Here is a 26,379-nt window from a genome sequence, read left to right on the forward strand (position 1 = left end):
AGTCTGACACACACGCACACACAACAAAAAACGAAAGCCGGTAATACGTGAATTTGAGCAGGGTTAACACTTTTACAGTAAGTAGCTTGTATTCCAAGTCAGGAGTGGACAATTGCTTCACAGATTCAGATACCCTCTTTCCTAGCTCAGTAAAGTTTTACAGTTTTGTTCTTTCATGTTCTACCTAAACATTTTGTAATTATTTTCGCGATTGTGAGGTGGATCTTGTTTTCTAGTACACCTTCTAATTTATTTTCTCTAAAATACAAGATAGCTCTGATTTTTCGCTGGAGGAATATATTCACTGACTTCCTCTGAAATCAGTGTGTGAGTTCATGATCTTCAATTTACCAGGAAAATAGTCATATCATCTCCAATAATAGTATCTTCATCTCTTTTCCAAATGTTTCAGATCATATTACAAGGGCTAGAATTTCTAGAATGATATCAGCTACAATAGTAGTGGACATCTAGTAGTAGTAGGGTTAGGGTTAGAATTTTATATCAGAGGGTAGGGGAATGGCTGTCATGAATCACCATTAAGAGCAACGTTTGCAGGAGCTCCCTGGTGTTGCAGCGTGTTAAGGATCCAGCGTTGTCACTGCTGTGGCTTGGGTTCCATCCCTGGCCTGGGAACCTTCTGCATGCCGTGGGTGTGGCTTAAAAAAAACACAAAAAACAGTATTTGCTATTAGTGTGAGATCCTTAATATCTCATTGAAGAAATAATCATCTGTTCCTACTATTAAACTGTTTTTTAAAATTTAGAATGGATTTTGAATTTTACTGAATACCTGCTTGGTAGCAGTTTTAAGATTTTTCATATTTTTCCCTTTGTGTGTATCAGCATGCTGGTTATATTGACCTGTTTGCAAACTCTACAAAGCATAATATAACTTATACTTGGCTATTTTTCACTTAAAGTATTTTTGTGTATTCCCCCCAAATAAGCAATTTCAGAGCAGATTCTCTAAAACAGAATGATAGTACCCATATAAAATAAATGTTTTTCCACCTTTTTCTGTCTTTTGGAAATAAATGTGTTTGTATATGTGTGTGTCTGTGAGCACATGTCATTGATAGAAGGGCATAGAGCTTTCTGCAGCCTTGTTATCTGTGTCTTCTCCCAAAGGAATTAAATAATAGAATGGATTTAATTTTTGAAGTACAGAGAAACATGCATGAAGGTGAGGGAAAGTTCGAAAACAGTTCTTTGCATGTGTGTGATACGCGCAGCCTCAGTAAACGGGCTGCCTCAGAGCGAGCCCACCGCTTTCCCCATGTGGAAAAGCGGGACACTGAGAAAGGCCAGGCGCCACCACAACTCAGCAGCCAGGAGTGACAGTGCCCCGACCAGGACGCACGAGCACGCTGCTTCCAGAAGCAAATGCGTTTCTCAGTGAGACCACATTTTCATAGTCAGGAATGAGAAGATTTCTGTGACAATAAATTCAACTAAAAAATATGCAGTTTTGCCTGTTTTGATGTATGTAACAGAAAAGAAAGAAGTAGAAGGGAAGGAATAATTTTTCTGACAAAACTAAATGGCAGCAGGACACGGCCTCTTTTGCTGGACACTCGGCGTCATTTTTGCAGAGCTGCGCAGGGCAGCGTCAGCTTTCCCGGGGCTCCTGTCTCCCAGCCCCTAGCCTGTCACTCTAACTGTCCGTTGTCTATTCAGAGGTAAACTGGCCTCATTCTCTGTGACCTCCTTACTTTTGGTAGCTTCTTGCTGGAAGCCCGCAGGTGCCCCAGCAGTGCTTTCAGAGGCTCCTTGCCCCCGAGCTCCAGTGTGAACTCCTTTGCAGAGCTCCCTGTGCCATTGCAGCCCGAGCCTGACAGGCGTTCTGGGGGAGAGCACTAGTGAGGGGGATATCTTGAATAGGGTTTGGTTTTATCAGGGGTCATCCATTTGCAAATGCTTTTCATCTTTGACAATTATGGTTTTCCTAGGTTTGGGGTTTTTCTGTTATCTACGAGTTGTGAAAAAGGAGAACTCCTGTGTGTTCCAGGGCCTGAAGAAGCCCCTGGTGCAGGGAGGAAGCCCTCAAGGCTTGCAGGGCAGAGACTGTGTTGCCTGACTCCACAGAGAAGAGGTCTCAGACCCGCAAAACCAAGAGGCGTGGAGTAGAGATCGGAGCCCTTTGAATGAGACAGAGAGATTAGATTAGAACCAGTTGACAGGAGGCGTCCAGCACGCACTGGCCCTGAAATTGCCTCTTCATCTTTCCCCAGGCCATAAATGTCAGCCGTTTCCATTTAATTGGAATATTTTGTTTTCCTATTGATGTTCGTGTTGACAAATGACTTCCAAGCCAATTTATTCTGCCTTTTCCATCATCACCAATAATCAGAGTCACAGATGATGGTCTGCCCCATGTGAGGGGACCAGCTGCTGAAGGGTCACATGAAGACAAATGCTGTCCCTGCTTCACGTGCGATGTTTCAGTGGATAGAAGTGGATAAAGCCCATTTCTGGGTCTGAAATCAGCCCTGTTTCCCAGCTGCTTCTCTGTTGGGAAACATTTCAGTAACAAAGGCCAGAGATGGTCCGCTTGGTTCAGTGCTAGAACAACCCCTGTCACAAAGTGGACACTCAGAAATAGGTGCTGAGTGAAAGGACAGGTGAAAAAAGGCCTGATAAAAAAATGAAGAACCGACATTGAGACGCATTGTGATTCTAATGATTTGAAAGTAATTTAACATACGTTGCCTTATGATTTAATTAAAAAAACCCTCCAGGAAAAAATGCTAAAGAAGTGAAATGATTGCAATGTGTATTTCTCTTTCAACCCCTACAGCTGTGTCGGACCAGGTCTCGAGGGCTGTGCGGTGGACAGGTAGGTGATGCTGTGTGGGTGGCAGACCTGAGCAGAAGCCACCGAGAGTTTGACGTCAAGGGCCATGTGCTTTCCCCCTTTCTCCGCTGCCTCTGCCCAGCAGGTTCTCGCTTCTCCCGGGGAGTCCCTAGCAGAGCCCACCTTCCTGGACTGCTGGCCGTGCCTCCCTGGGAGACCGGGTGTGAGCGGCCGCATCCCCACAGACGGCCCGGTGTCCCGTCTGTGCAGCTGCCTCGCTGCTTGGCTCACCAGCCTCCCGGACTCTTCCTGCTCCACCTGCTTCTCCTCCTCTTCCTCCCTGACCCCGTCAGCCTCCCGCAAACCTGAGTCTGAAGTACCTTTCTGTTGGATGACAAAGCTCCACAGGACTCTCTGCAGCATTTCAGTTGTGATCAGTTTACCATCCCTGCCTGAACTGCTGCCCTGAGAAAAGCAGGGTTGGGAATTCCTGTTGAGCCTCAGGAGGAAAGAGTGGTGTTAGCATTCACACGACTTCCGAGGAATGGGATTATATGCTAGGCTCCCGCCGGCCATTCCTGAGAGCCCCACCCGCTAGCCAGACTTCCAGGCATCTCTGCTGTCCCTGCTTATGTTCACAAATTCCCTTCCCCAGCATCGTCAGCTCGCTCTCGGCCCCAGAAACCAGCCGAGATAACTGAGCCTTCCTCCCGTGCCATGAAACGTTCGGGACAAACAGGGCAGCGTCTCAAAGTCAAGATTTCCGTTTACACCCCTTCTCACCTGAGCCGCGGACAGCAGCAAGCTCCGGCCTCGCTGCGCGCTGCAGTCGGGACCCCAGTGATGCGGTTCTCCCATTGCTCCCTCACCTTGGACCCAGCAGGGACTGTTCTTCGTTCCACTTGCTCTTTCACATTTTTTTCTTCTTTTCACTCCCCCTATCTGCAGATGGAACACACAGTTGGTACCAGGTCTCCTCCTGTCTGCCTGTGTCCCTTCAAAATGGTCCAAGCCCTTTAGTTCAAACTGCGTGAACTGGGAGGGGGTGCAGCCCAGCGAGACAGCTCTCGCACTCGCTGAGAGCACAGCGTTGTGAGGCACATTTGACTCACTTACGGGGAATTTGGAGGGATGTTCGTACATTTTTATGCGCAGCAGTGCTGCTGTTTAATCGTTGATATTCAATAGCATTCTTACCTGAAAATATGAAGTTGGACAGACGCTCAGATGGCATAGGTGCTTGAGAACAACAGTCTGTAAAGATTCCAAATTCAGAATCTACTAATTCCGTGAGCTTTGACCCTGTATTCGGGGTGTCTGCTTTCGCCAAGCTCCGTGGGCAGGAGCGCGCTGGAGAGGTTTGCAGCTGTGTGGTGACATCAGCCACTTGTCAGCACTGCTCTCTGTCAAAATCCTCGAAGCTCATTCAAACAGCGTTTCCCGTGCCCGTGGTCCATCTCGAAAGCCCAGGAGGCTTTGAGTGTCCAGCCTCTCCCTCCTGTTCTCCCAAGGAGAGACCCCATTTCTCCTCCCTTGGCCCTCGTCCCTCGCAGGGTTTCAGCGGCCCACAGATAGGTGGGCTAAGGGTTTGGGAAGGGTCCTCCGTGCAGACTGGACAGCAGATACTATCCGTCTGGCGTGGGCAGAGGGCAGGCCCTCATGCCTGCTACGCTGGGGTCACAGTCTCAGGTGGAAAGCATGACTGAAGTCAGAATTACTTTTTGAGTTATGTTTTTTTAATCAACAGATGAAGATATTAATTGTCCTATGGAGGAATCCAGACAATACCTCAATTTGAAAAATGCAGAAACGGTGGGTGGGTGGGGAGGCTCCTCCATCGAAGCAATTCGGAACCCCTGCCCTGAGCCCCTAGTCCGCCGTCTTCTCTCCTTTAGAAGCTGCGCATATTCCACGTTCAGGATGGTTGTAAGTGATGGCATTGCAGCAAAACAGGCAGGAAACATGTAAAATGCCAGAGTGACAGAGTCTGAGAGCAAAGCTCACCCCGTGTGTCTACCCCTCGTTCCAGGCCCAAGATCCCGTCCATCGCCACCGGGATAGTGGGGGGCCTGCTTCTGGCCGTGGTGCTGGCCCTGGGGGTCGGCCTCTTTCTGCGCAGGCGCCACATCGTCCGCAAGCGCACGCTGCGCCGGCTGCTGCAGGAGCGGGAGGTGAGCGCGCCACGGGGGCCGGCTGGGGACGCGCGCTGAGAGCCGGGTTCCAGGTGTGGGTGGCACGTCGGGGCTTTGTTTAGAAAGGAAAAAAGTCAGGGGGTATCGCTGGATGTCAATTACAAGCGTTTACACGCGCGTTCTGGTGCACGAATCCGATAAAATGCGGCCGTTTCTACGAGAAGTAGAATCCATGAGTGGTTACCACCCGCGGCGCACTGTCCACTGTGGGCCTGCGCTCCGCAGACCCGGGGAAGCCTGTGCCTAGGTGCCTGCGGAGGTGCTCTGAACTCAGGAGATGTTGCTTTGGAAAATGCCCCTGTCCGTGCCAGTGGCTGCTCCTTCTTGAGCCCTGTTGGGACGAGTGTGGTCCCTGACCCTGTAATTCCACAAACTGGTCCCAGCTGGCATCCATGTCAGAACCTGGAGTTCCTGGGAGGAAGGACCCAGCGCAGCTCAAAACATCACGGTGCTGGTGGTGAGGGGCCCGCTAGGCTGCCAGAATGACCGCCATGGAACAAATCCATCCCTAGGTGTTCTCAGTCCAGCCGATTGGCCTGGGCACAGAAAGAAAAACCGCACTTGTTGCAGTGGAGCTGTTCTCTTTAAGGATAGCTCCATGGGGGATCGTCCCCGTCCCCACTGTGTCTGTCACCCAGTTCGATAGAACAGGTGTCTGGATCTCCGGAGTGGGCGCGGCGAGTTCTCCGCGCCAGAGCGTCATGGTCGCATCCGCATCTGATCCCGCCCCCCGGCGCCCCCCTTCCCCCCCACGCTGCGGGGCATCAGCCTTTCCCCTTGTTTCTCACAGCTGGTTGAGCCTCTCACACCCAGTGGAGAAGCTCCCAACCAAGCTCTCTTGAGGATCCTGAAGGAGACGGAATTCAAAAAGGTCAAGGTGCTGGGCTCCGGCGCGTTCGGCACGGTGTACAAGGTGAGCCGTCCGGTCTGCGCGGGACCCCGGTCCCCAGCTGTGCTCTCTGCGTCCCTGCGAGTTTGGGAAATTCCAGCGTTTTTCCCAAGGTGTGGGGAAGAATCGTTTAGAGTCACGGTGACACACAGTGGTGCAGCGAAACCTGTACACAGGCACATACGTTTTGTGGATGACAGTGTGAGCTCTTAGAGGGGGACTTGCCTCCTGTGAGTCTGAAAGAAGGTTGTCTGTCACCCCCCGCATGGCAGCATCCAGATAAAGCCTCTTCATTCCTCTTTCCTCTATCCTCTTTGCATAAGGTCTCATTTCAGTTTGGCCTGGACCTGGAATCTCCGAATTCTGGACCTGCTGATTCTTCCTGGCTTTATAACTGGCACGTGCTAGGGGTTTTGCCGCACTGCTCTGACTCCTGGAACACAACAGCGAAAGAGCTGCTCAGCTGCCAGCTCCTGGCACTGGCGGCCTTGGGTGCAGAGCTGAACTCCAGCCCCTTGCACTTTGGGGTGGGGTCACTGATGACGCCCAGCCACCCAGGAGTGGAGTCTCACCTGTGTGACCGTCACCAACGTCTTCCCCTCTCTTTGTCACAGGGCCTCTGGATCCCAGAAGGTGAGAAGGTGAAAATTCCTGTGGCTATCAAGGAATTAAGAGAAGCCACTTCTCCAAAAGCCAACAAGGAAATTCTTGACGTGAGTGTCTGCTTGTTCTCCAGCTGTAGCTGCAGGCCTGGACACCAGCGGCCACCTTTCCTCGTTCTTGGCGGCACCTGCTGGCTTTAGGCTTTCTTATCACCCCATTCTAAATGGTTCCTTTTCGCCTGTTTTCCTTCTGGCTACAGTTGGTATAATTCTCTCTCATAAAGACCCACCTGTTACCGCCCCCAGAAGGATAGAACCCGTGGTCGCTGGGCACCCACCAGTGGCTGTCTCTGTGCCCCCGGCGGGCTCACGTGGCTGTAGGCGTTGTGTTTGTCGTGCTTCTGATGAAGTATTGGAGGCGTGAAGTCTCCTGCTCAGGGTCATGTGGCTTCTGACTCTGAAATGCATGTTCGTTTCGTTCCACCAAATATCTCATCTTTGAAGTGGCTTTTTAAAGGTGCCCAGGATTAGCAGTTTAATGCTCTAAATACTCTATAACCTGTGGTTCACCTTCAGTACTTTTCTCAAAATAATTTGTTTATTTCCCATGTTGTCTGCTGATACAACTTGATGGAGTCTTTGAAATACCTCACAAGACTATTGTCCAAGCTTTTACTTTCGATCCTCTTGAACTTTCTCCACCTTCTCTGGACCCCCACTATTCGGTGAGGGGCTGGGCACTCTTAGAAAGAGGGGCCATCCTGGAGCTCAGCAGAGGCTGTGCAGGTAGCCCCGGTGGACACACTCAGGGTCCCGGGCTAAAGCACTGGCCTCCTCCTGTTGTGGGCGGGGCGGGCTTCTCCTTCTGTGGTCCTGAAGCAGAGCCAGTGAAAGTGGAGGTGGAAGAGGCCTCAGCAGTGAGTGAGGGAAATAGTCAAAGGAAAAGGAAAATGATTGCCTTTGCGGACTCGAAAATCTGGACAACTCACTTTATCTTCCAGCCCGGAAGGACAAAGGCGAATGTAATTCCCCCAGTGGAATCTCCCCACAGAACGCATGGCAAGCAGAGCCAACCTGGGCTTTTCGAGGTCTCCCCAGGTGCACCCTCTCGCCCCATCCCCGTTTCTCCAGGCAGCCTACCCCCGCTCGGCCATTTCCACGTGAGACAGGACATGTCCATACAATCAAAGTCTCATGCATTTTTGACGTGATGCATATCAAGAAAAGTTGTCTTGCATTTTAATGGTTTACAGTTTACTGTGGAGTCTGTTGATGTAATGTCATAACATAGCGTAACAACAGAACGTAACAGAAGCACAGTGAACAAGTGATTTATAGCATCTCTTCACTCACACCATCAGCTCCTTCCCCTTCAATGTTAAAGAGATCTTTTTGCAGAACTCGCTTCCTTAAACTCATTTTTTTAATCGCTAAAGACATTCTAATCATTTCCACAAAATGACGTGGAGGGGTGAGTTCCGATGATGTTTGCTGTGCGCAATAAGGACAACTCCGGAGGCAGTGGTTATGCCCCGGGAAGCAGGTGGTCTCCCGGAAACGGCCCCTAGGGACCTTCAGCTTAGAAGAAACCTGCCTCTGGGGGGCAGAGCTGGGGTGGAAGAGAAAGTAACGATGGACAAGATTAAAAGCTGTGAAGCCCACTTTCCTCCGGTCCTGCTGTGTCCTGCTCGTCTTTTTTCCTCCTTGTCTTTGTGTCCTGTGGCAGCCCTGGTCTCTTTTTTCTGTGTCTTCTGGCTGCTTTAACACCTGCTGGGCTGTTCCCCGAGGGCTGAGGCCTGAGGCCTTGCCACTGCTGGGCACCTTCCCAGAGCCATCCCCAGAAGGGGGGGTGCGGCCGCCAGGGCCCTGGCGGGAGGGCAGCTGTGTCTATGGGGTGCAGCAGTGAGTTGCAGAACAGGGCAGCACAGATGCTGCTCGTGGCCTTCAGGATGTTTGTAAGTGGCTGCCAGGCCAGCTCCGAGGTCCAGCCCGCACACCCCAGAGCCCAGGCACACGGCGCTGTCAGTAGTGGCTGAGTTACTGGGACAGTTTCAGAGAGAGAGGCGGCTCCTTCTCCTCCTTAAAGTCAGGCCCGTGCCTCTCCCGAAGGAGCTGAAAACGTCGTGAAACCCCTTTCCCTGATCTTTGACTTAAACTAGTTCTCAGACGAGGGAGAAGGAAGGGAGAAGGGAGGCACCAACCAGCATCTTGACAACATAGCGGACTTTCAAGGTCACCCAGCCTCAGAGGCCCTCCTGCAACGTGACTCTGCCCTCGGCCTTGGAAGCCGTGCCTGGCAGGGCTGCCGCACAGAGAGGCCACGCAGTCGCAGGCATTCTTTCCAGAGGTCACGGTGCGCCCTGAGAGTCAAGAGACACAGCTCCGAGCAAAGCTCACGTGAACTCCCGCTCAGTGATCAGGACGCCCCATTTCGCCTAGGCTTGGGGGTGCAGGGAGATGACCTGGTTCTGTTCCCCATCTGCTCTTAATAGGAGCAGGGCCCTGGCGGGGCTCCAGGCTCCGGGTGGCCCAGTGCCCATGCTGGCCTTCTGTCGCTGACCCCCAGGTCTGGGTCCGCCTCGGGCCCCACAGCAGACGGGCTGTCACACTGCTCTGCTCTGTCACTTTTTCTCCCTCTGAAACGAGTACAGCCTGTTTCCAGATCTCAACCAGATCTTGAGAAAGTAGGAGCAGCCAGGGGATTTCTTTGGTGTGATGGTTGTACAGCTTCCCAGACTCGGAGGAGAAATGAGATTTGTGCTTTTCCGGCAGTTGCCTGGCCTATTAATTTTTCCACCAACTTTCCAGTTTAAATTTAGGGCAGGCAATGGAGAGAGAATGCAGAACAGATTTATACATGCGCCCCGTGTCATGAGGTCTAGCACTGCCACCCTCCCAGGTGCATGGGTGACCAGGGGGTGACAACCTCGGGGTAGGCGGGCCGTGCCCTGGTCTGAGGCACGGTCTTCCAGCCTCGCTGGGCCTCACTTTTCCTTTCAGACAAACAACGGCCTCAGAAGACACTGCTTGCGGGCCTTCTCCGCCTGGCGCTTTGTAAGCAGCCTGAAGGTGCAAAGCACTGCACCGCTCCCTGCCCGACACTGCACAAGGAGGGGCACAGCACAGGGGGCAGCCTGGGAGCGGGGCACCGCCCAGGGAAGTGTCCAGGTGGACTTCCTGTAGCAGCTCTCAAAGCTGTGGGTTTCTTTTGTTCGTGGAAGTGGCCTGGTCTCTGATTAGCTTTGAATTTCTGGCTATGTATGATTTCTCGGTAGTTCACCCCTGGCATTTTCGAGGCATCTGTGTGCCTAGAGGGGTGTTAGGCTGCTGGCACGATGAAGCGGGAATGGATGTGGGGGGTTGCGGCGGTACCCGCCCCCCCCCGCCCCCAGCAATTCACACAGCACAGCTGAGCCTGCGCCCCATTCTGCCCCAGCTCCGGGAAAAATCTGCAAGATGCCAGGAGAGCAGAATGGAGCTTGGGTGTTAGGGCGGCTCCTCTGAGGAGCGGTTAGCCAGGGACAGAGGAGGTCGAAGGGCATTCCAGGCAAGGCCCTCCTGAGGGTGGGCAGGCCTGGGAGGTGGGCGTTGCAGAGGTCAGGAGCCTTTGCAGAGCCTCCAGGAACAGTGAGGCCGGAAAAAGGGTTAAGGCCAGAACCTGGGGCCGCCACATTTGCATTTAGGAATATGTACATGTGCCGCTGGACCCCAGCCCTGTCTCTGTCGGCTCCTGTGGCTCCTGTGGCAGCCACCCTCGGTGCTGTCACCTGGCCCAGGCTGCCCTCACTTCTGGGCAGAGAGCCCACTCCCCACACAGTGGGAAGATGCAGAAAGGGCCCCCAGACTTTGTCCTGGAGACCAGGTGATTCTTCTGCCTCTGCACAGTGTCACCACCCCAGTGTCCCCAAGGGAAAGAGAGGGGCTTATGGCCAGAGAGGGAGGAGTCCCTCATGCTCAGTCAGACAGAAGCCAGGCCCAGCTGTGTGCGTGGCTGTGAGTGAGACCAGCGTCCTCCGCCTGGGAAGGGTTAAAACGGGGCTGTGTCATACAAGGCTCCTGCCTGGCAGCCTCTGGCAGCAGAAGGGGGATGGGGTGCTCTCCCTCCCGAGACTGAGGTGGGGTGCACAGACCGGCTATTCAGGAGTGGCCCCTGGGTGGCTCCTCCGTCGCTGCAAGTCTAACTTCCTCCGTCTGCATGGCGCCCAGAGCGGGCCTGCAGGAAGGGCTTGGCGCTGAGCAAGCCCGTGGAGCTCCGGGCAGAGTGAGGTCCCTTCCCCAGAACCCTCCTCTCCGGGCGGAGGCAGGTCATTCTCAGGCGGAGGCCCGGTGTGCGTTCCTACCGGCCCTGAGGTCGCGTCGTTGACCTTGAGCTGGAGTCTTTGTGACGACCCAGGAGCACCCAGACACAGAGACATCAGGTCTCCTTCTCCCCAGCGCTCTGGCAACAGTGAGCGCCGCCCGGGGTCTGTGGGTGCGCTCTGAGGGGGCGAGACCCCATGTTCCTGCTGTGCTAGATGCTTCCTGGGCCGTCGCGTGCTCCCAGCTGAGAATCACGTTCGGCCTTTTCACCTGGAAAGGTCCTGTCTGGCTCTCCCTTAGCTCCCATGGGCGGGCCAGCCTCTCTCACGTGCCTGGCTCTCCTCCCCCAGGAAGCCTACGTGATGGCCAGTGTGGACAATCCTCATGTGTGCCGCCTCCTGGGCATCTGCCTGACCTCCACGGTGCAGCTCATCACGCAGCTCATGCCCTTCGGCTGCCTCCTGGACTACGTCCGCGAGCACAAGGACAACATCGGCTCCCAGCACCTGCTCAACTGGTGTGTGCAGATCGCAAAGGTAAATCGACGGCTCGAGAGCCTCTGAGCCGTGGCCTGCAGCTCGCCTGGGTGGGGAGAGCGTGAAGCAGCACTGGCAGGGCTTGGTGTCACCACAGGATGACAGGGTCCCTGGTGAGAGTCCCAGAGAGAGGCGGCGAGGGGCGATAAAGGCAACAGGAAGTCCGCAGGTAGAGTCTCCTCGTGGGATAACCAAGACTCTGCCGTTGGGGGGGCAGGTGCACGTGCGCGTGTGCAGAGCAGACTTGTCTTTCTTTGGGGTTAAGTTGAATTGATGCTCTTACGTCAGGTCAGCATCTGGCCCGCCGCACATTGAGACTTGAACGGTTCAGTACGGTTGGATGCTGGTTCTCATCTCCCTGACATTCTTTTCGTTGGACACTGCAGTCACGTGTGGCAGGGAGGCGTGTGGCTTTTACCAAGGCAGGACTTGATAACAAGGCCAGCAAACCAGGTTGAGGCTTGAGCACAGGCTACAGGAGGGGAACAGATACTTCCGCGGCTACCGGGGCGCTGAACCTACCCCGTGTCGACAGGCTAGATCCAGAGCCAGGGAGGGGCTGAGGGGCAGACAGTGGCCAGGTGCCGCCCCTCGCCATGAGCTGAGGCCAGGGACAGAGCAGCAGGCCACGTGCTCGCGCAGCCTCACAAAGTCTTGGCGTTGATCTCACACCTCTTCCCTCTTATGCCCAGCACTCCTCTGTAGTTTGCAGCCCGACTTGCTAAATTCTGTCTCTTCTGACAGTGGGTATATGTTCCTCTTAGTGACCCAGGGGCTGTGGGGAGGCCCCACCCTAGCCTCTCCTCCCCCAGGCCCGGGGTAGGCGTTAGGACCACGTGGGGTCCTTGGAGGCAGGGCATCCTGTCCAGGTCCTGACCCCCCCACCCAGGTTGGCAGTGCAGATGGTCCTGCGGAATTACCCCGAGGGTGCGCTGAGCTCGTTCACCCAATGCCCCGCAGACACGGAAGGCAACGTAAGATGCATGAAGTCGTGTTTGGGGCGCTGCTCTGCCCCTTTGCCACAGCCCTGAGACTCCCAGCACCTGGGGAGAGAGGGGTGCCCTCTCAGACCCCCGCGTATCACCTGGTATTCTTGTCCTTCTCACAGCAGTAACCCTGGCCAAGCAAGAGGGCAGTTACAGGGCCGTGGTTAGTGAATGGCCCTGGCAGCGCCTGTGTGCATTGGATGCTATGGTTTCATGAAAAGGTGGTTTCTCTGTCTATTAGTTTCCTGGGGCTGCCACCAAAACTTGCAACAAACTTAGTGGCTTGCCACAATAGAAATTTATTCTGTCATAGTTCTGGAGGTCAGAAGTCCCAGGTCAAGGTGTCCTAAGAGCCATCCTCCCGCTGAAGGCTCCCCTGGTCCCACTGGTCCAGGAGTTATTTCCTGGCTTGTAACTCATCGCTTTGCTTCCTATCTCCATCCTCATGGCCTCCTTCCCCGCGTCTGAGTCCAGACCACCCCTCCTTTAAAAGATACAATCGGGAGTTCCCGTCATGGCTCAGTGGTTAACGACTCTGACTAGCAACCATGAGATTGCAGGTTCGAACCCTGGCCTCGCTCAGTGGGGTAAGGATCCATGAGCTGTGGTATGGATCACAGACGCGGCTCGGATCCCGCGTGGCTGTGGCTGTGGTGGAGGCCGGCAGCTGTAGCTCTGATTGGACCCCTAGCCTGGGAACCTCCATATGCCGCAGGTGTGGCCCTCAAAAGACAAAAGAAAAAAAGAAAGATAAAATCGTCCCTAAAGCCAACGTGCGTTCATCTCAAGATCTCTGACTGTTTCGATCTGCCATACCCTCTGTCTAAATAAGGTTATGTTCTGCGGTTCTGGGTAGACAGGAAATGGGGGGACACTCTTCAACCCAGTACAGTGGCTGATGTGGGCAGGAGGTGCTCACCCCGAGTAGGTCTCATTGAATAAAGAGTTACTCTCTCGTGGAGTTCCCTGGTGGCTCAGCAGGATAAGGATCTGGTGTTGTCACTGCTGTGGCATGAGTTTGATCCCTGTCCTGGGAACTTCCACATGCCATGGGCGAGACCAAAAAAAAGAATTATTCCTGGAGGTCTGCTCGTGTCCTGCCTCCAGACCCCAGAGATGCCTCCTCAGTCGCTTCTCTGATTGTCTGAGGTGGGAGAGTCGCCAGAGAGAGAGCCCCACTCCAGGCTCTCCCTGTGGCGTTGCTTCATTGGCCTTACTTTTTAAAAGCGCACGTTGCTGTCGGGGAAGATCAGGTGTGCTGACGTGTTTATGTGAAGCTGGGAGGGACTCGAAGAGCCGTGCCCTGGCTGTCGTCCACCTCGGGCAGGGCATCCAGAACTCTGCACCCTGTGGCCGTCGCCTCCTGCCTGGTGGAGAAGGCCCAGCTCCCCAGAGAGTGCCCAGATATTTATCATTCTCCTTACCTGTGTCAACTTGCAGCTCCACAGACATGACTTTTCACGTGACAGGACACACCGCCCCGCAAGTCTTGCCTGCCTCAGAACCAGGCTCGTGGCTCCCGTGGCTCCACGTCTCAGCTCTGGCTGTCCTCAGGCGAGCTGTCCGTGCTCCCAGTCTCGTTGGCTGCAGATGGCTCTTTGCAGGGTGGCACTGGTGGCCTCTGCGAAGCACCTGCTTGGCTCCAGGATGCACCTCATGCTCACTCTTCTGGTTTTTCCCACATTTTTTGACGAACTTAGGTTAGATTAGTGACCAAAATCTAAGCAGAATGCTGTCTTCGGCTCCGTATTGCCTCTCCTCACGGCAGCACCTCCTGCTCCGGGCCCTCTCTTGTCCACAGCCTTTCCCTTATCTCCTTTGCGATCTCACGCTCAAATCTGCTGCCCGCCCAGTGTCTGCATAAACGGGAGTCCATTTGGCCCCCAAACCAGTCTTCCGCAAGCGTGAGGCAAAAACAAACACCTCACGGCAGAGCCCACCGCAGGATGAGAGCAGCTCGGCCCAGGACAAGCCTGATGAGGGCGCGTGTCCAGAGTTCCCAAGGGGAGTTGCCAGGGCCTGAAAGTTTTCCAGGACGCTCCTCTGTCACTCAGTCTCGTCTTGGTATTGAAACCCACGGCTCTGCCTGTTGCTCCTTGTTTCGATTTGCTTTTGCTGAAGCCCCTTCGTGCTGCAGCTCTTTGCTTCGGTCTGTGATCCAGCTGCTTCGTTCTCGAGAGAAACCTATTCCGCTGTCCTCGGATAGCTGTAGGGATGTAGTGTCTGTCCCCGGAGGGGGGTAGAGTCATGGTTTCCACAGTTGCAAAGAGAGAAATTTTCTCTTGGGTTAGTGACTGTTTACCCAACAGTTAGAATTGGAACCACCCAGAAACATTAGGGGCTGATGAAAAACTAAACATGCTGGCATCTTCAAAGTGGGATTTATTGATTTATAAATGCCCTCATTGATTCACCAAGGCACAGGTTCTTTTGGGAAGTTTTCCAAGTATTGATGGAGAGCTGGGCAATGTTAGGCAAGTTTATTGTCGTGGCTCAACTACTAGGAGGACAAATAAAATTGTATCACCCAGGCAAAAGGGAAAAAACCCCAATAAAACAAGACAGAGATGGCCCCTGGAGGAAATCAGCGTGGGCTGGGAGAACAGAGACGCCTGCCCTCCCATCCGGCAGAGAGTGGATTCTATCTCAGGTCTCCGGGGGCTGCGGAGGGAGACCTGACCTGCTGCTTGACCACCACTTCCTCAGCTCCTGGCTCAGGAAGCCAGCGGGAGCTCTCCCTTGCTGGGAGCAACTTAGGTGCTTCCGAAAGTGTATCCATTCTCTCTGGCTATTTAAATCAGCTAGTAAATCCCCACATAATTAGATGACACACTAATCCCCTAAAATGTTCTAATCCAAGAGATGCTGTCCTCAGCTTGGTTTGGGGGACACTGCTGCCACCCAGGCTTAGAGCACCGCAGAGGACACTGCTGCAGAGCCCTGCAGGAATCAGCCACCTTGGCTGGGAGCGGTCCGTCCTTTGCCTCGGGGACCACAGAGCTTTCTTACCGCCCTGCTCAGAGTCAGATCTCACAGAAGTGAGTTTTCAGGGAGCTCGTGTGAGTTTCGGGTGCTGACCTGGCCCTGGTGAGGTTCGAAGGTGGCTGGTGGGCGGGCGAGGGAGGCGCCCAGAAAAAATTTCGTTATAGCACCACTCCACCTGGTTCATTCTAAGAGATGAAACTTCACAGAGATGGACTTTAAAAACTTTCTGTTCAAAAGATCTGTTTTTTTCAAGTGCTCGGGTACGTAGTTTGGTTTAAATTCATCGGAAAAAGCCCCAGGTCTTTTCCTCACCCACAGATTGGTAGGCGCTCTCAGGGCCTGTGAACGGCGAAGGGAAGACAGGTCCTGCTAACGGAGGAGAGTGGCCGTGCCTCTGAGGGAGCAGCTTGTCCGGGCCCTGCTGTCTGATTCCAGGGGCCGTGCCGGCAACCCGTGTCGAAGGAGTATGACGTGGTCGTGACAGATGCGCGGGGGCGGGAGAGAAGGGACATTTGCCTGGAGGGGTCGCAGTTGCCGGTCAGCTCGCTCGGCTTTGGTGGGGGAGACGTTGGCTGTTCTGTGCAGCACAGGTGCCCGCCTCCCGTCTGGGCCCGGTGCTCGGCCTCCGCGGCTGGTCTGCTCCCCCACCCCACCCCCAGCCCCCGCTTTCCGGTGCAGATCAGGACCCAAAGGCGAGGTTCCAGGCATAGACCCCATCCTGCTGAGGGTTGGTGGTTCAGCCGCTGGCCTCCATCCATGGGGCTGGAGAAGACGCCTGCTCAGAGCTGACTCAACTGCAGAGCACACCCTGCGGGCACCCCCAGCAGTAAGACAGAGAGAGGGGACAGGGCCAGCGGCAGATCCAGTTACCAAGTATTTCGGTTATTTGGATCACTTTTTAATTTATTCTTAGGTTGTTCTATGAAAGATTGCAGTTGAACTTAGTCTAAACTGTCACTTTGCAGTATGTCGTTATAAAGCCAGACATCGCTGTGCGATTATTACAGCGTACTCGCCAACTCCTAGAGGTTTCAGTAGCCGTGCCTTCAGAAATACATATGACAACATTTCTTAGCTCTCCAATTTCCTCATTTCCTCACGCAAGGAACACAGATCCCCGCAGAGCTAACAGGGTAGCAGGGAAGGAGGGGGCCGGGAGGGCTGAGGTTGCTGTACCGCGCACATGGGGACCAGCAGGGTGGCTCAGTCTGCCAGCAGCATCAGCCCCTCCCCTTCCCCTGCCCCCTCGGCCCGTGTCTGGCAGATGGGGAGAGCCCGTCCTTCTGCCGGGGGCATCTGAGGAGCTGGGGACGCTGAGGGCTGCTGAGCAGGTGAGGCACAGGGCAGGAGCTGGCGGGGAGAGGAGACTCCTTGGGGCCCTGCAGGTCCAGCCTCATCATGAAAGCAGAGGGCGCCACACAGATATTTGCTCATGATCAGGCTTCTTTTTTTTTTCTTTCATCTTTTAAGGGCCACACTCGTGGCATATGGAGGTGCCCAGGCTAGGGGTCGAATCAGAGCTACAGCTGCCGGCCTACACCACAGTCACAGCAATTCGGGATCCGAGCTGCATCTGCGATCCTACACCCACAGCTCCCAGTAGCGTCGGATCCTTAACCCACCGAGGGAGGCCAGGGATTGAACCTGCGTCCCCATGGATACTAGTCGGGTTTGCTAACCACTGAGCCACGACAGGAACTCCATGATCAGGCTTCTTCAGGGTAGCAGGACACGGTGGCAGCCTCAGTCAAGGTCATTGAAGGAAGAAGGGCGGAGAAGAGAGGATTCACTGGTCTTTGGGAAGAACTGGGGCAGTGCCGGCACCGCTGGAGCATGCGCCTGGTGCGGGCCTGAGTGCACCCTGGGGATCAGCTCGCTGAGCCCTCTGCGTAGACTGTTTTACGTCAGGGCAGTGAGGCAAGGCTTGCTCCCAAGGCCAGGTTCTCCATCAGCATTCAATGCCCTGGGCAAAGCAGACGCCAAGGGCTGTGAGCTGAGCTGGCCTTCCAGCCACACAGCAGGGCTTGGCGCTGCTCCGCCTCTGTCTGGAATAAGAAATTCTGGCTCCCCCGCCTCTTCTGAGGGTGGGGCCAGGGGTCCATGCTTTACTCTGCCGGGCCCTCTGTTCCCTCCGCGTCCCACCTCGCCTTCTCCTATTGGCCAGGTCAGTGCTCCCGCCTCCCCACAGGTGGTTAAAATATAGGCGATCCCTGCCTCCCTCTCTGGGCCGCCCAGGACTTGTAGGTGCTGCAAAGCCTGGGAAAAGTCTGTAAGTGTCAGGCCTTTCTTTTAACGTGGGTGTTGTGTCAAGAAAGTCTTGAAAACCCTCGTGAAGTGCCCGTGTCTCCTCTGTGATCAGGGCCCAGGCAGTTCTCCGGATCCCCATTAGCCCCAGTATATTAATACCCATCCTAGCTGTCCTGCGTTAACCGACCATATACATACATTCGTTAAACTTAGCGAGGTCTCCAAGAAGAATTGAGGACAGGCATTTCCGAGAGGCCCAGGGGCTTTTACACTGACACTGCTTCCCGTGGCCTCTGTTCAGATTCTGGGAGTTCCTGAGCCGTGTCAGGGCCCTTATCTTGGTGCCTGGTTAAAGTATAACTGCTAAGCAGTGAGATGGCCTTTCAAATTGCCTCTGTTAATGTGAGACTGAGCGCAAGGAATCCAGTTTTATCTAAGTTCAATGACTCTAATCTTGTCCCCAGAGTGTCTCTGATTTAAACCCCTCTGGCTGATTAGCCGTGGCTCCAGAATGTGAACCGCCCTTTTCTCCCCTTTCCCAAGCCTTCTCTGAAGACCGCGATGCTGAGAACATTTTTCAGACTTTATTGCAGTTGCTCTGGTTCTTTAAGGACCAGAGAGAGGGGCTGGGGCATAATCCATCGTCAGGTTCTGTCCATGGACTTACTCAGCAGCATGGGCCGAGGAGCTGGGGTGTTGGCTGGGTTTTTGTTTGTTTGTTTGTTCTTGTGGTCGTTTTCTTTGGAATCTGAAGCAGTCTTTGGGTCAGCAGGCAAGTTTCACTTGGAGGCCCCAGCAGGAAATTGAGGTCACCATCTCAGGGGAGGTCTTGGGGACTCCGAGCCCTTGGTCTGTGAGGCCCCAGCCTAGACTCTGAACCCGGAGGCCGGGCCCACGGCCTCCGCCTGGGGCGTTGGGGGCTGGCTCAGAGCTGTCAGCTGCTCTTCTTACCCCTGTCCCTTCAGCTTCAACAGGGTTTGTAGCACATGGGTCCAGTGCACAAATTCTCTTTTAGGCATTGAAAGCAGCAGGATGAGAGTCCACAGGGAGAATTAAACAGAACTGGAAGTGCCCCCGAAGTCCTCCTTGTGGGTTTAATGGATCACAGGGGTCGGATGCTGATGCAGGAGCCCCTTGACGGGCAGAGGGGCCAGTGAGTGGAAGTCCTCCTCTGTTTGGAAGCATTTTCTCAGCCCCACTTCTCTCTCCCTCTCCACACTCCATTCCTAAATAATAATTCCTAGTTTGGAAGTTCCAGGGAAGCATCTGGTAGACATGAGCCCATTCATCTTATTTCCTGGCACCTGAGACACCCTAGCAAGGGAACCATTTTGAACAGACAGCATAGGAGTTCCCATTGTGGCTCAGCAGGGTAGGACCCTGCATAGTAGCCACGAGGATACAGGTTCAATCTCTGGCCTCTCTCACTGAGAAGAGAGAATCCGCATTGCCATGAGCTGCTCCGTAGGTCACAAATGCAGCTTGGATCTGGTGTTGTTGTGGCTATGACATAGGCCGGCAGCTGCAGCTCCCATTTGACCCCTAGCCTGGGAAGCTCCATATGCTGCAGGTTCAGTCCTAAAAAGAAAAAGAAAAAGAAAAAAAGCCCCAGCATCTTAAACATTCAGGAGCTTTCTTAGGTAGTACAGGTGAGACATAAGAATCACTTATTTGTTGTTTTTCCAAGGAAAGAAAAATGTTAAAGATCCCACAAATAGCCTGGTAGTATTTTTTTTTTATTTTTTAAATCATAGTTGATTTACAGTGTTCTGTCAATTTCTGCTGTACAGCAGTAACCCAGTTATACATATACATACATTCTTTTTCTTACATTATCCTCCATCATGTTCCATCACAAGGGACTACGTATAGTTCCCTGTGCTATACAGCAGGATCTCATAGCTTGTCCACTCCAAATGCAATAGTTTGGATCTCCTAACCCCAGACACCCAGTCCATCCCATTCCCTCCCCCTTGGCCACCACAGGTCTGTTGTCCATGTCCATGAGTTTGTTTCTTTTCGGTAGGTAGGTTCATTTATAGCATATATTAAATTCCAGACATAGGTGATGTCATATGGTATTTGTCTTTCTCTTTCTGACTCACTTCACTTCGTATGAGAGGCTCTAGTTCCATCCATGTTGCTGCAGATGGCATTATTTTGTTCTTTTTTGTGGCTGAGTAGTATTCCATTGTGTATACACCACATCTTAATCCACTCATCTGTCCGTGGACGTTTAGGTTGTCTCGATCTCCTGGCCATTGTTAATAATACTGCAGTGAACATAGAAGTGCTTGTATCTTTTTGAATGAAAGTTTTGTGCGTATATATGCCCAGGAGTGGGACTGCAGGATCATGTGGTAGTTTTAGACTTAGTTTTCTGAGGTGCCTCCATGCTGTCGTCCATGGTGGTTGTACCGATTTACATTTAAGTCAACAGTGTGGGAGGTTTCTCCACACCCTCTCCAGCATTGGTTGTTTGTGGACGTACTAATGAAGGCCATGCTGACTGGGGTGAGGAGGTGTCTCACTGCAGTTCTGAGTTGCATGTCGCTAATAATCAGTGATGTTGAGCATTTTTTCATGTGCCTGTTGGCCATCTGTATGTCTTCTTTGGAGAAATGTCTATTCAGGTCTTCTGCCCATTTTTCTTTTTCTTTTTTTGCCTTTTTAGGGCCACACCCAAGGCATATGGAAGTTCCCAGATTAGGGGTCGAATCAGAGCTGTAGCCGCCTGGCTACAACCCAGCCACAGCAATGCCAGATCCGAGCCTCATCTGCAATCTATACCACAGCTAATGGCAATGCCGGATCCTTAACCTACAGAGCAAGGTCAGGAATCGAACCCACATCCTCGTGAATACTAGTCGGGTTCATTAAACACTAAGCCATGACAGGAGCTCCTAGAATCCTCTCTTTATTTTTTAATTTAATTTAATTTTTTTTTTGTCTTTCATCCTTTTTATGGTCACACCCACGGCATGTGGGTGTTCCCAGGCCAGGGGCCTAATCAGAGCTGTTGCCACCGGCCTACGCCACAGCCACAGCAACGGGACTACTGCCCATCTGGAAATTCACTGTGCGCCAGGCACTGTGCTGGGTGCTTCTCAAATATTCTTTCTCTCTCTTGCAGCCTTGGTGGTGATGACAGCAGAATTACGGAGGCAGCCAGGGGTGGCGGCGGGGGGGTGGGGGGGCATCTTGTAAAAGCAGATTCAATATCCACGTGATTTCAGTTTAAAAGGGGTGGGGGGAACAGGGCAGAAAGCCTCCGTGGTGGTGAATCACGTAAGGTTGCCCAGCACGGCGAGGAGAGTGGGCTCCAAGCCACGCATCCGGGGGGAGGCAGTGGGCGCCCCAGAGGCGTTGACGCAGGGAGGAGAGGCCAGGCAGGTGGCGGCAGGCCCTCCTGGGCAGGGTCCAGCCGCATCCCAACCTGCCAGCAGGTCTCCTGCTCTGTCACTGGCTTCCTCTACTTGGTTAACCTGTGTTTGCTACTTGATTACCTGGATGGGGGTAAGTTAATAAGTCAGCAGCTCATTACGTCTTCATCTCCTCACCGTTTCATCCATGGAGTGGACAGATGGTTGCTAATGTTTCTAGTTGTAGGTGACTGTGTCCCTTGAGGGCAGTCCCTGATCGGACCGTAGAGGCTGTTGCCTAGATGACACCAAGCCCTGCGCTGGGGCATGACACGCCCACCCTCTGCCCTCGCCTGGTCCCCGCTCTGCTCTCCACGAGCCACTAGTCCCTCAACCCTCACTGCGCGGCCCCGTGTTTCAGGGCATGAACTATCTGGAAGACCGGCGCTTGGTGCACCGAGACCTGGCGGCCAGGAATGTGCTGGTGAAGACACCGCAGCATGTCAAGATCACTGACTTCGGGCTGGCCAAGCTGCTGGGCGCCGAGGAGAAAGAGTACCACGCGGAAGGAGGCAAAGTGAGGGGCTGGCTCAGGGAAGGGCTGCGTTCTCTGCCCGCAGACCACCTGACGTAGGGGCTGCCCTGGGTGAGGTCCCAGCTGCCCCCTCGCAGTGTAGTCAGGCAGCAGGATTTGCAGGGAAAGCGAGTACAGATGTTCCTGACACATCCTGAAGCCAGAGGTAGCACAGATGCTAGTCATTTGTTGAGGTTAGGTTTCAGCCGCCTGTTCCAGGGAAATGCCCATCAGAAGAACAGCTGGGAAATAGCACAGAAAGCACCCCATGTTGTCCAGGAGCTCCCGAGGGTGCTAGCAGGGCTGGAGTCGGCCTCTTCCTCTCAGACAGCCCTGGGGTCCTCCGGGGGGCTTCCTGCTACGCCCTCCAGAACACTCTGGATCAGCTGGGCCCCCCGCAAGTTTTACTCCAGCCTATGTGGCTCCAGGCGGCCGGTCCCATAGACACCCACACACACAGACATGACCAACAGAACAACCCGCAGACCCAGGGCTCGGAGCTCTGGGGCTCAGCAGAGGCCCTGTTCTCTGCTAGGCTCACACCTCCTCCCACTGGGCCTGGGGGCTGGTTGGGGTCAGGGGGTGGGGGTTGCTTCTCACCTTTGTCCGGGAGCCATTCAGTTCTCGGGGAGGGAAGCTAGTTGCTGTCTCATTCTTTCGTGGTCCCCAGGTGCCCATCAAGTGGCTGGCTCTAGAGTCAATCCTGCACCGTGTATACACCCACCAGAGTGACGTCTGGAGCTACGGTGAGTCACCCGAGGGTGCCCTGCTGGCCGGTGCTGTGGGGTTTACATTGTACGTGCCGTCGTCCTGGACGTGACTAAGGATTGCAAAATCGCATAATTTTCTGTTATACCGGAAAACACGAGGAAGGAAATTGAATCTAAGTCCGTACCCAGCAGTCGGCTGTCAGCACAGAAAGAACTTGAACCTGGGAAAAGCCTGTGCCCGAAAAATCTAACTCAGCCAGACCTCTGGCCATGAACTTGAAGTGAACCAAGGGTGGTGACAAGTCAGGTTTTCTGGGAAGAATTTCCCAGTGGAGGAGTGAGGTTTCACGAGGCGCCGGCTCCATGGCTGTGCTTTCAGGGAGCGAGTGGTGGTCTTAGGACAGAGGTCTCTATGAATGAGGAAGTGAATTCGGCTGCACCCAGAGCATGCAGGAGTGCCTTCCCCAGTCAGGGGTCGAACCCACGCCACAGTAGTGACAACACTAAGTCCTTAACCATTACGCCACCAGGGAACTCCTGAATACATGAGTTTTCGTAGGTTCCTGCGAGCTGAGCTGCCCTCAGTGCCTGGAGTAGATAAGGGCTATTCTGTCACCTTGTTATTTTCAGTCATTTTCAAGAAATATCTGCTTCCCTGGAGGGATGGAGAGGAGTGCTGCTTTTCCCACTGCTGGTACGGCCCAGAGCCATCGTCATTGTCACCACAGAGCCCGAGCCACCCTCCCTCAGGGACCCCGAGCAGGGGCTCCTCCCGGGCTTGTTTTGCACATGCCAACCAGTTCTCCAGGAGAGTGTGTTTCGTAGTTAAAAACAGCAGACTTTCACTTCTCTGCTCAACGTCCTTCTTCGGTTTTCCAGATATGTTCCGACAAAACCTGACCCCTAGATGGGGTGGGAAGGGTCGTGAGCGGCTGGCCCCTGCCTTTCCCGGCTGCCCAGCTGCCTCTCCTCGGGCTTGTGTGCCCACTCCCAGCCCACATGGGCCACGTTACCCAAGAAATGAAACTCTCAAGCTCCGTGACTTAATCCCTTTGGATGGTGACAGCCAAGCCCGGAAGGCAGCGTCACCAGGGGGCCCTGGGCTTTCATCTCCATGGAAACAGTGTTGTCAGTGATAATAACCTGCTGGTCCCTGGAGTTCTCACACATGAACCTGAACTTTCAGTCTAAGAAACACATTCTGTTACTCCACTCTCTAGTTTCCAGAGTTGAGACGAGGGAATTCTTAGCACCTTCCTGCGCTGCTCGAACCCACAGCCAGGCGCACATGTTGCCCTCTTTCACCACCTGTTCACAAGCCTGGAAAGCCTGCCTTCCTGTGGGAATCCACTGTGCATGTTTGATTGCGGTGGTTAAACCTAGTGAGAGGAGAACTGATGGACTTTATAAAGCTTGGAAACGAGCTGTTTCCTTGAGTCCATACGGACGCTGTGGTGGGAAGGAAATTGATTTCTTGTCCCCGGACTGCTTTGCTTCCTTTGCAGCTTTGCCTTCTGAGGTTAACTCCGGCCACCTGGTTTTGGAAAACCCATGCCGGCCTGTGATAATACCCGTTTAGAGGCTCCGGAGAGGAGGGGTCATTAGACCAGCTGGGCATCAGGAAGCCCCTGGCCCCTGTGTCTGGGCCCTTCCTGTGTAGTTTGGGGACCCACTGTGGTCCTCGCAAGTGGCACCCATGGCACCTTGCTGTGCAGGTGGGGCCGCCCTCCCCACTGCCTTAGTGTGTTTCCGGAGCAGAGAATTCCATGGAGGCGGCACAGAGATAGAAGGACCATCTGAACTTGGGGGTGGTGTGAAAATCACCCAGTTCTCAAATTACTCCTGCTTTGATTTTTCAGTCATGATGATTGCTTGATGGTGAAATAGAAAGTGTGGGACTTTTGTACTTATCAAAAGGAACACAGGGGGTTTCTCTCCAGTCTCTCTTTTTTTTTTTTTTTTTTTTTTGCCTTTTGTCTTTTTAGGGCCGCACCTGTGACATATGGAGGTTCCCAGGCTAGGAGTCCAATCGGAGCTACAACTGCTGGCCTGCACCACAGCCATAGCCACAGCCACGCCAGATCCGAGCCGAGTCTGCGACCTACACCACAGCTCAGGGCAACACCGGATCCTTAACCCACTGAGCGAGGCCAGGGATCGAACCCTCAACCTCATGACTCTTCGCTTCCACTGTACCACGACGAGAACTCCTCTCTCCAGTTTCTTTGTTCTTTGAGAACACAGCTCACAACCCTATTGGTGAGCCACTTGGGGCCGAGGTCTGGGTGCATAACTCCTGCTCCACAGACGCCAGCCCTTCCACTCCAGAGTGCTGGTGGTGCCCCTGCTGCTCTTACTGTTTGTTGGCCGCTCGCTTTTTTGCCTTACGTCGTCTGAACGTGAGTCAGTGCTGCTATCTCGTTTGGTCCGCAGAACCATCCTCTGAGACACGTGCTGTCATCGTCCCACTTTACAGAGGTGAACTGAGGCTTCCAAGGCCACAGAAACCTGAGTTTTAGACGCCACAAACAGTATGTCAAAGCGATGGCTCCAGACGAGGTGCCGTGGTTATTACTGACCCTCAAGCAACCCCTTCTTCCCCTCAGGAGTCACCGTTTGGGAGCTGATGACCTTTGGGTCCAAGCCTTATGACGGGATCCCCGCGAGTGAGATCTCGACCGTCCTGGAGAAGGGAGAGCGCCTCCCGCAGCCCCCCATCTGCACCATTGATGTCTACATGATCATGGTCAAGTGTGAGTGGCCACCCCCGACCCCCCGCTCCACCCGGCCTGGCACGGCTCCCGAAGCCCCACCCCCAGACCTGCCTCTCCCTGCAGGCGGCTCCGAAGTCTGCAAGGCAGGCTCATCCGCAGACACCCCCGCACACACACCCAGAGGCACCTGGCTGGCTCACGGGGCTCTGGCAGCGGCCAGGGCCCCTGTCTGCGGCAACACCTTACCTGTGTGAAGAGCATGAGCACAGGAGGGTAGCACAGGGAATGTGGTGGGGCCAGGTTCCTGTAAGTACGAAGCCTTTCTGAATGTTGAACTGCAGACTTAATCAGTTTTAACTCCCTTGCTTGGGGCGGAGGAAGTTGCGTGATTTGTCTAAGGTCACACAGAGGTCTGGCCTAAAATAGTTCGCCATCCTGCTGCTGGGACAAGAGCAGCATGCGGGAGTCATGCAGATTTCCAGGCGATAGTGTTTCCCCCAGCGCGTTCAGCGCGAGTAGATGGCTGTGAACCAAGTGCCCCCGCTGCGTGAGAGGTGCCCGCCCACAGGAGGAGCTCGAGCTCCCAACCCCAGGTTCTGAAGGAAAGTCCCTAAACTGGATCTGGTTTCCAGCGCTTCCGAGCCTGCTGAGTGCATATCAGTGAGGGTGAACGTGGACCTGGCTGAGTCTGGATGCCTCGGCGGCCTGCGGTCAGAGCCGCTCACAAGCAGCCGTGCGTGCCAGACGGCCTTGGCTCCCTTGGGGTGAAGACCCCAGAATGCTGGCCCTCGGAAGGGGCGGTGCGGGAAATCAGAGTGTCGTTGCCGTTCTGACTCGGCTGTGTGATGTTATCCTGGTCTTTACAGAGTCACCAGTGCGGGTTTGCCAAGGCCGAGACCCTGTCGCAGAGATTAGGTTTCTTGCTCATTTATGTGTCCGAGAGAACCGCTCCTCAAAAGCTTTCCATCTTCACCGCTTCCTTCTCGTTGCACTGACTGCCTCCTTCCGTCCCCAGGCTGGATGATAGATGCTGATAGTCGCCCAAAGTTCCGTGAGCTGATCATCGAATTCTCCAAAATGGCCCGAGACCCCCAGCGCTACCTTGTCATCCAGGTACCGGATCACATCCGCCTGCCCCTGGGAAAACCCTCTAATTAGCAGCCGATGCTGCTGTGCTGCATCCATGGGGACACAGCCCGACTGCCCCTCCCTCTCCCCGGCCACACCATGACCCTGAGTACCTCAGAGCAGGGCTGAGTTGTGGGCTTTGTGATGCTCCAGGTGGCCCCCGCGTCACTGCCACCCGCCTGAGCACCTGCACCTGGCCCCGTCGTCTCTGTGGTCCTGCCGGCCGAGGTCTTATCTTGGTCTTGGAGAAACAGGCTTTGGTGCCGAGCATACCTGGCTCTGATCTTGGATTCTCCACTGGCCACGTTAGGTTGAACCAAGGTCACAGGGCAGTTTTAACAATTCAGTGAAACGATAT

General features: G+C 54.1%; 1 protein-coding gene across 1 annotated transcript in view; it reads left to right on the forward strand.

Moving 5' to 3' along the window:
- The window catches only part of EGFR (epidermal growth factor receptor), a gene marked incomplete at its 5' end in the record, with an annotated part of 172,523 nt that overhangs the window by 141,605 nt on the left and 4,539 nt on the right, over positions 1-26,379 (forward strand). The window contains 9 exon segments of the mRNA NM_214007.1: positions 2,801-2,839; positions 4,827-4,968; positions 5,780-5,902; positions 6,493-6,591; positions 11,130-11,315; positions 21,317-21,472; positions 22,140-22,215; positions 24,786-24,932; positions 25,909-26,006. Of these exon segments, the coding sequence (NP_999172.1) occupies positions 2,801-2,839; positions 4,827-4,968; positions 5,780-5,902; positions 6,493-6,591; positions 11,130-11,315; positions 21,317-21,472; positions 22,140-22,215; positions 24,786-24,932; positions 25,909-26,006 (1,066 nt within the window).

This window comes from Sus scrofa, chromosome 9 (assembly GCF_054392235.1).
Source record: "Sus scrofa isolate SSC_HxYL_T2T_F1_AM1 chromosome 9, Sscrofa_HxYL_maternal_Yorkshire_Landrace_v2.0, whole genome shotgun sequence".
NCBI lineage: Eukaryota > Metazoa > Chordata > Mammalia > Artiodactyla > Suidae > Sus > Sus scrofa.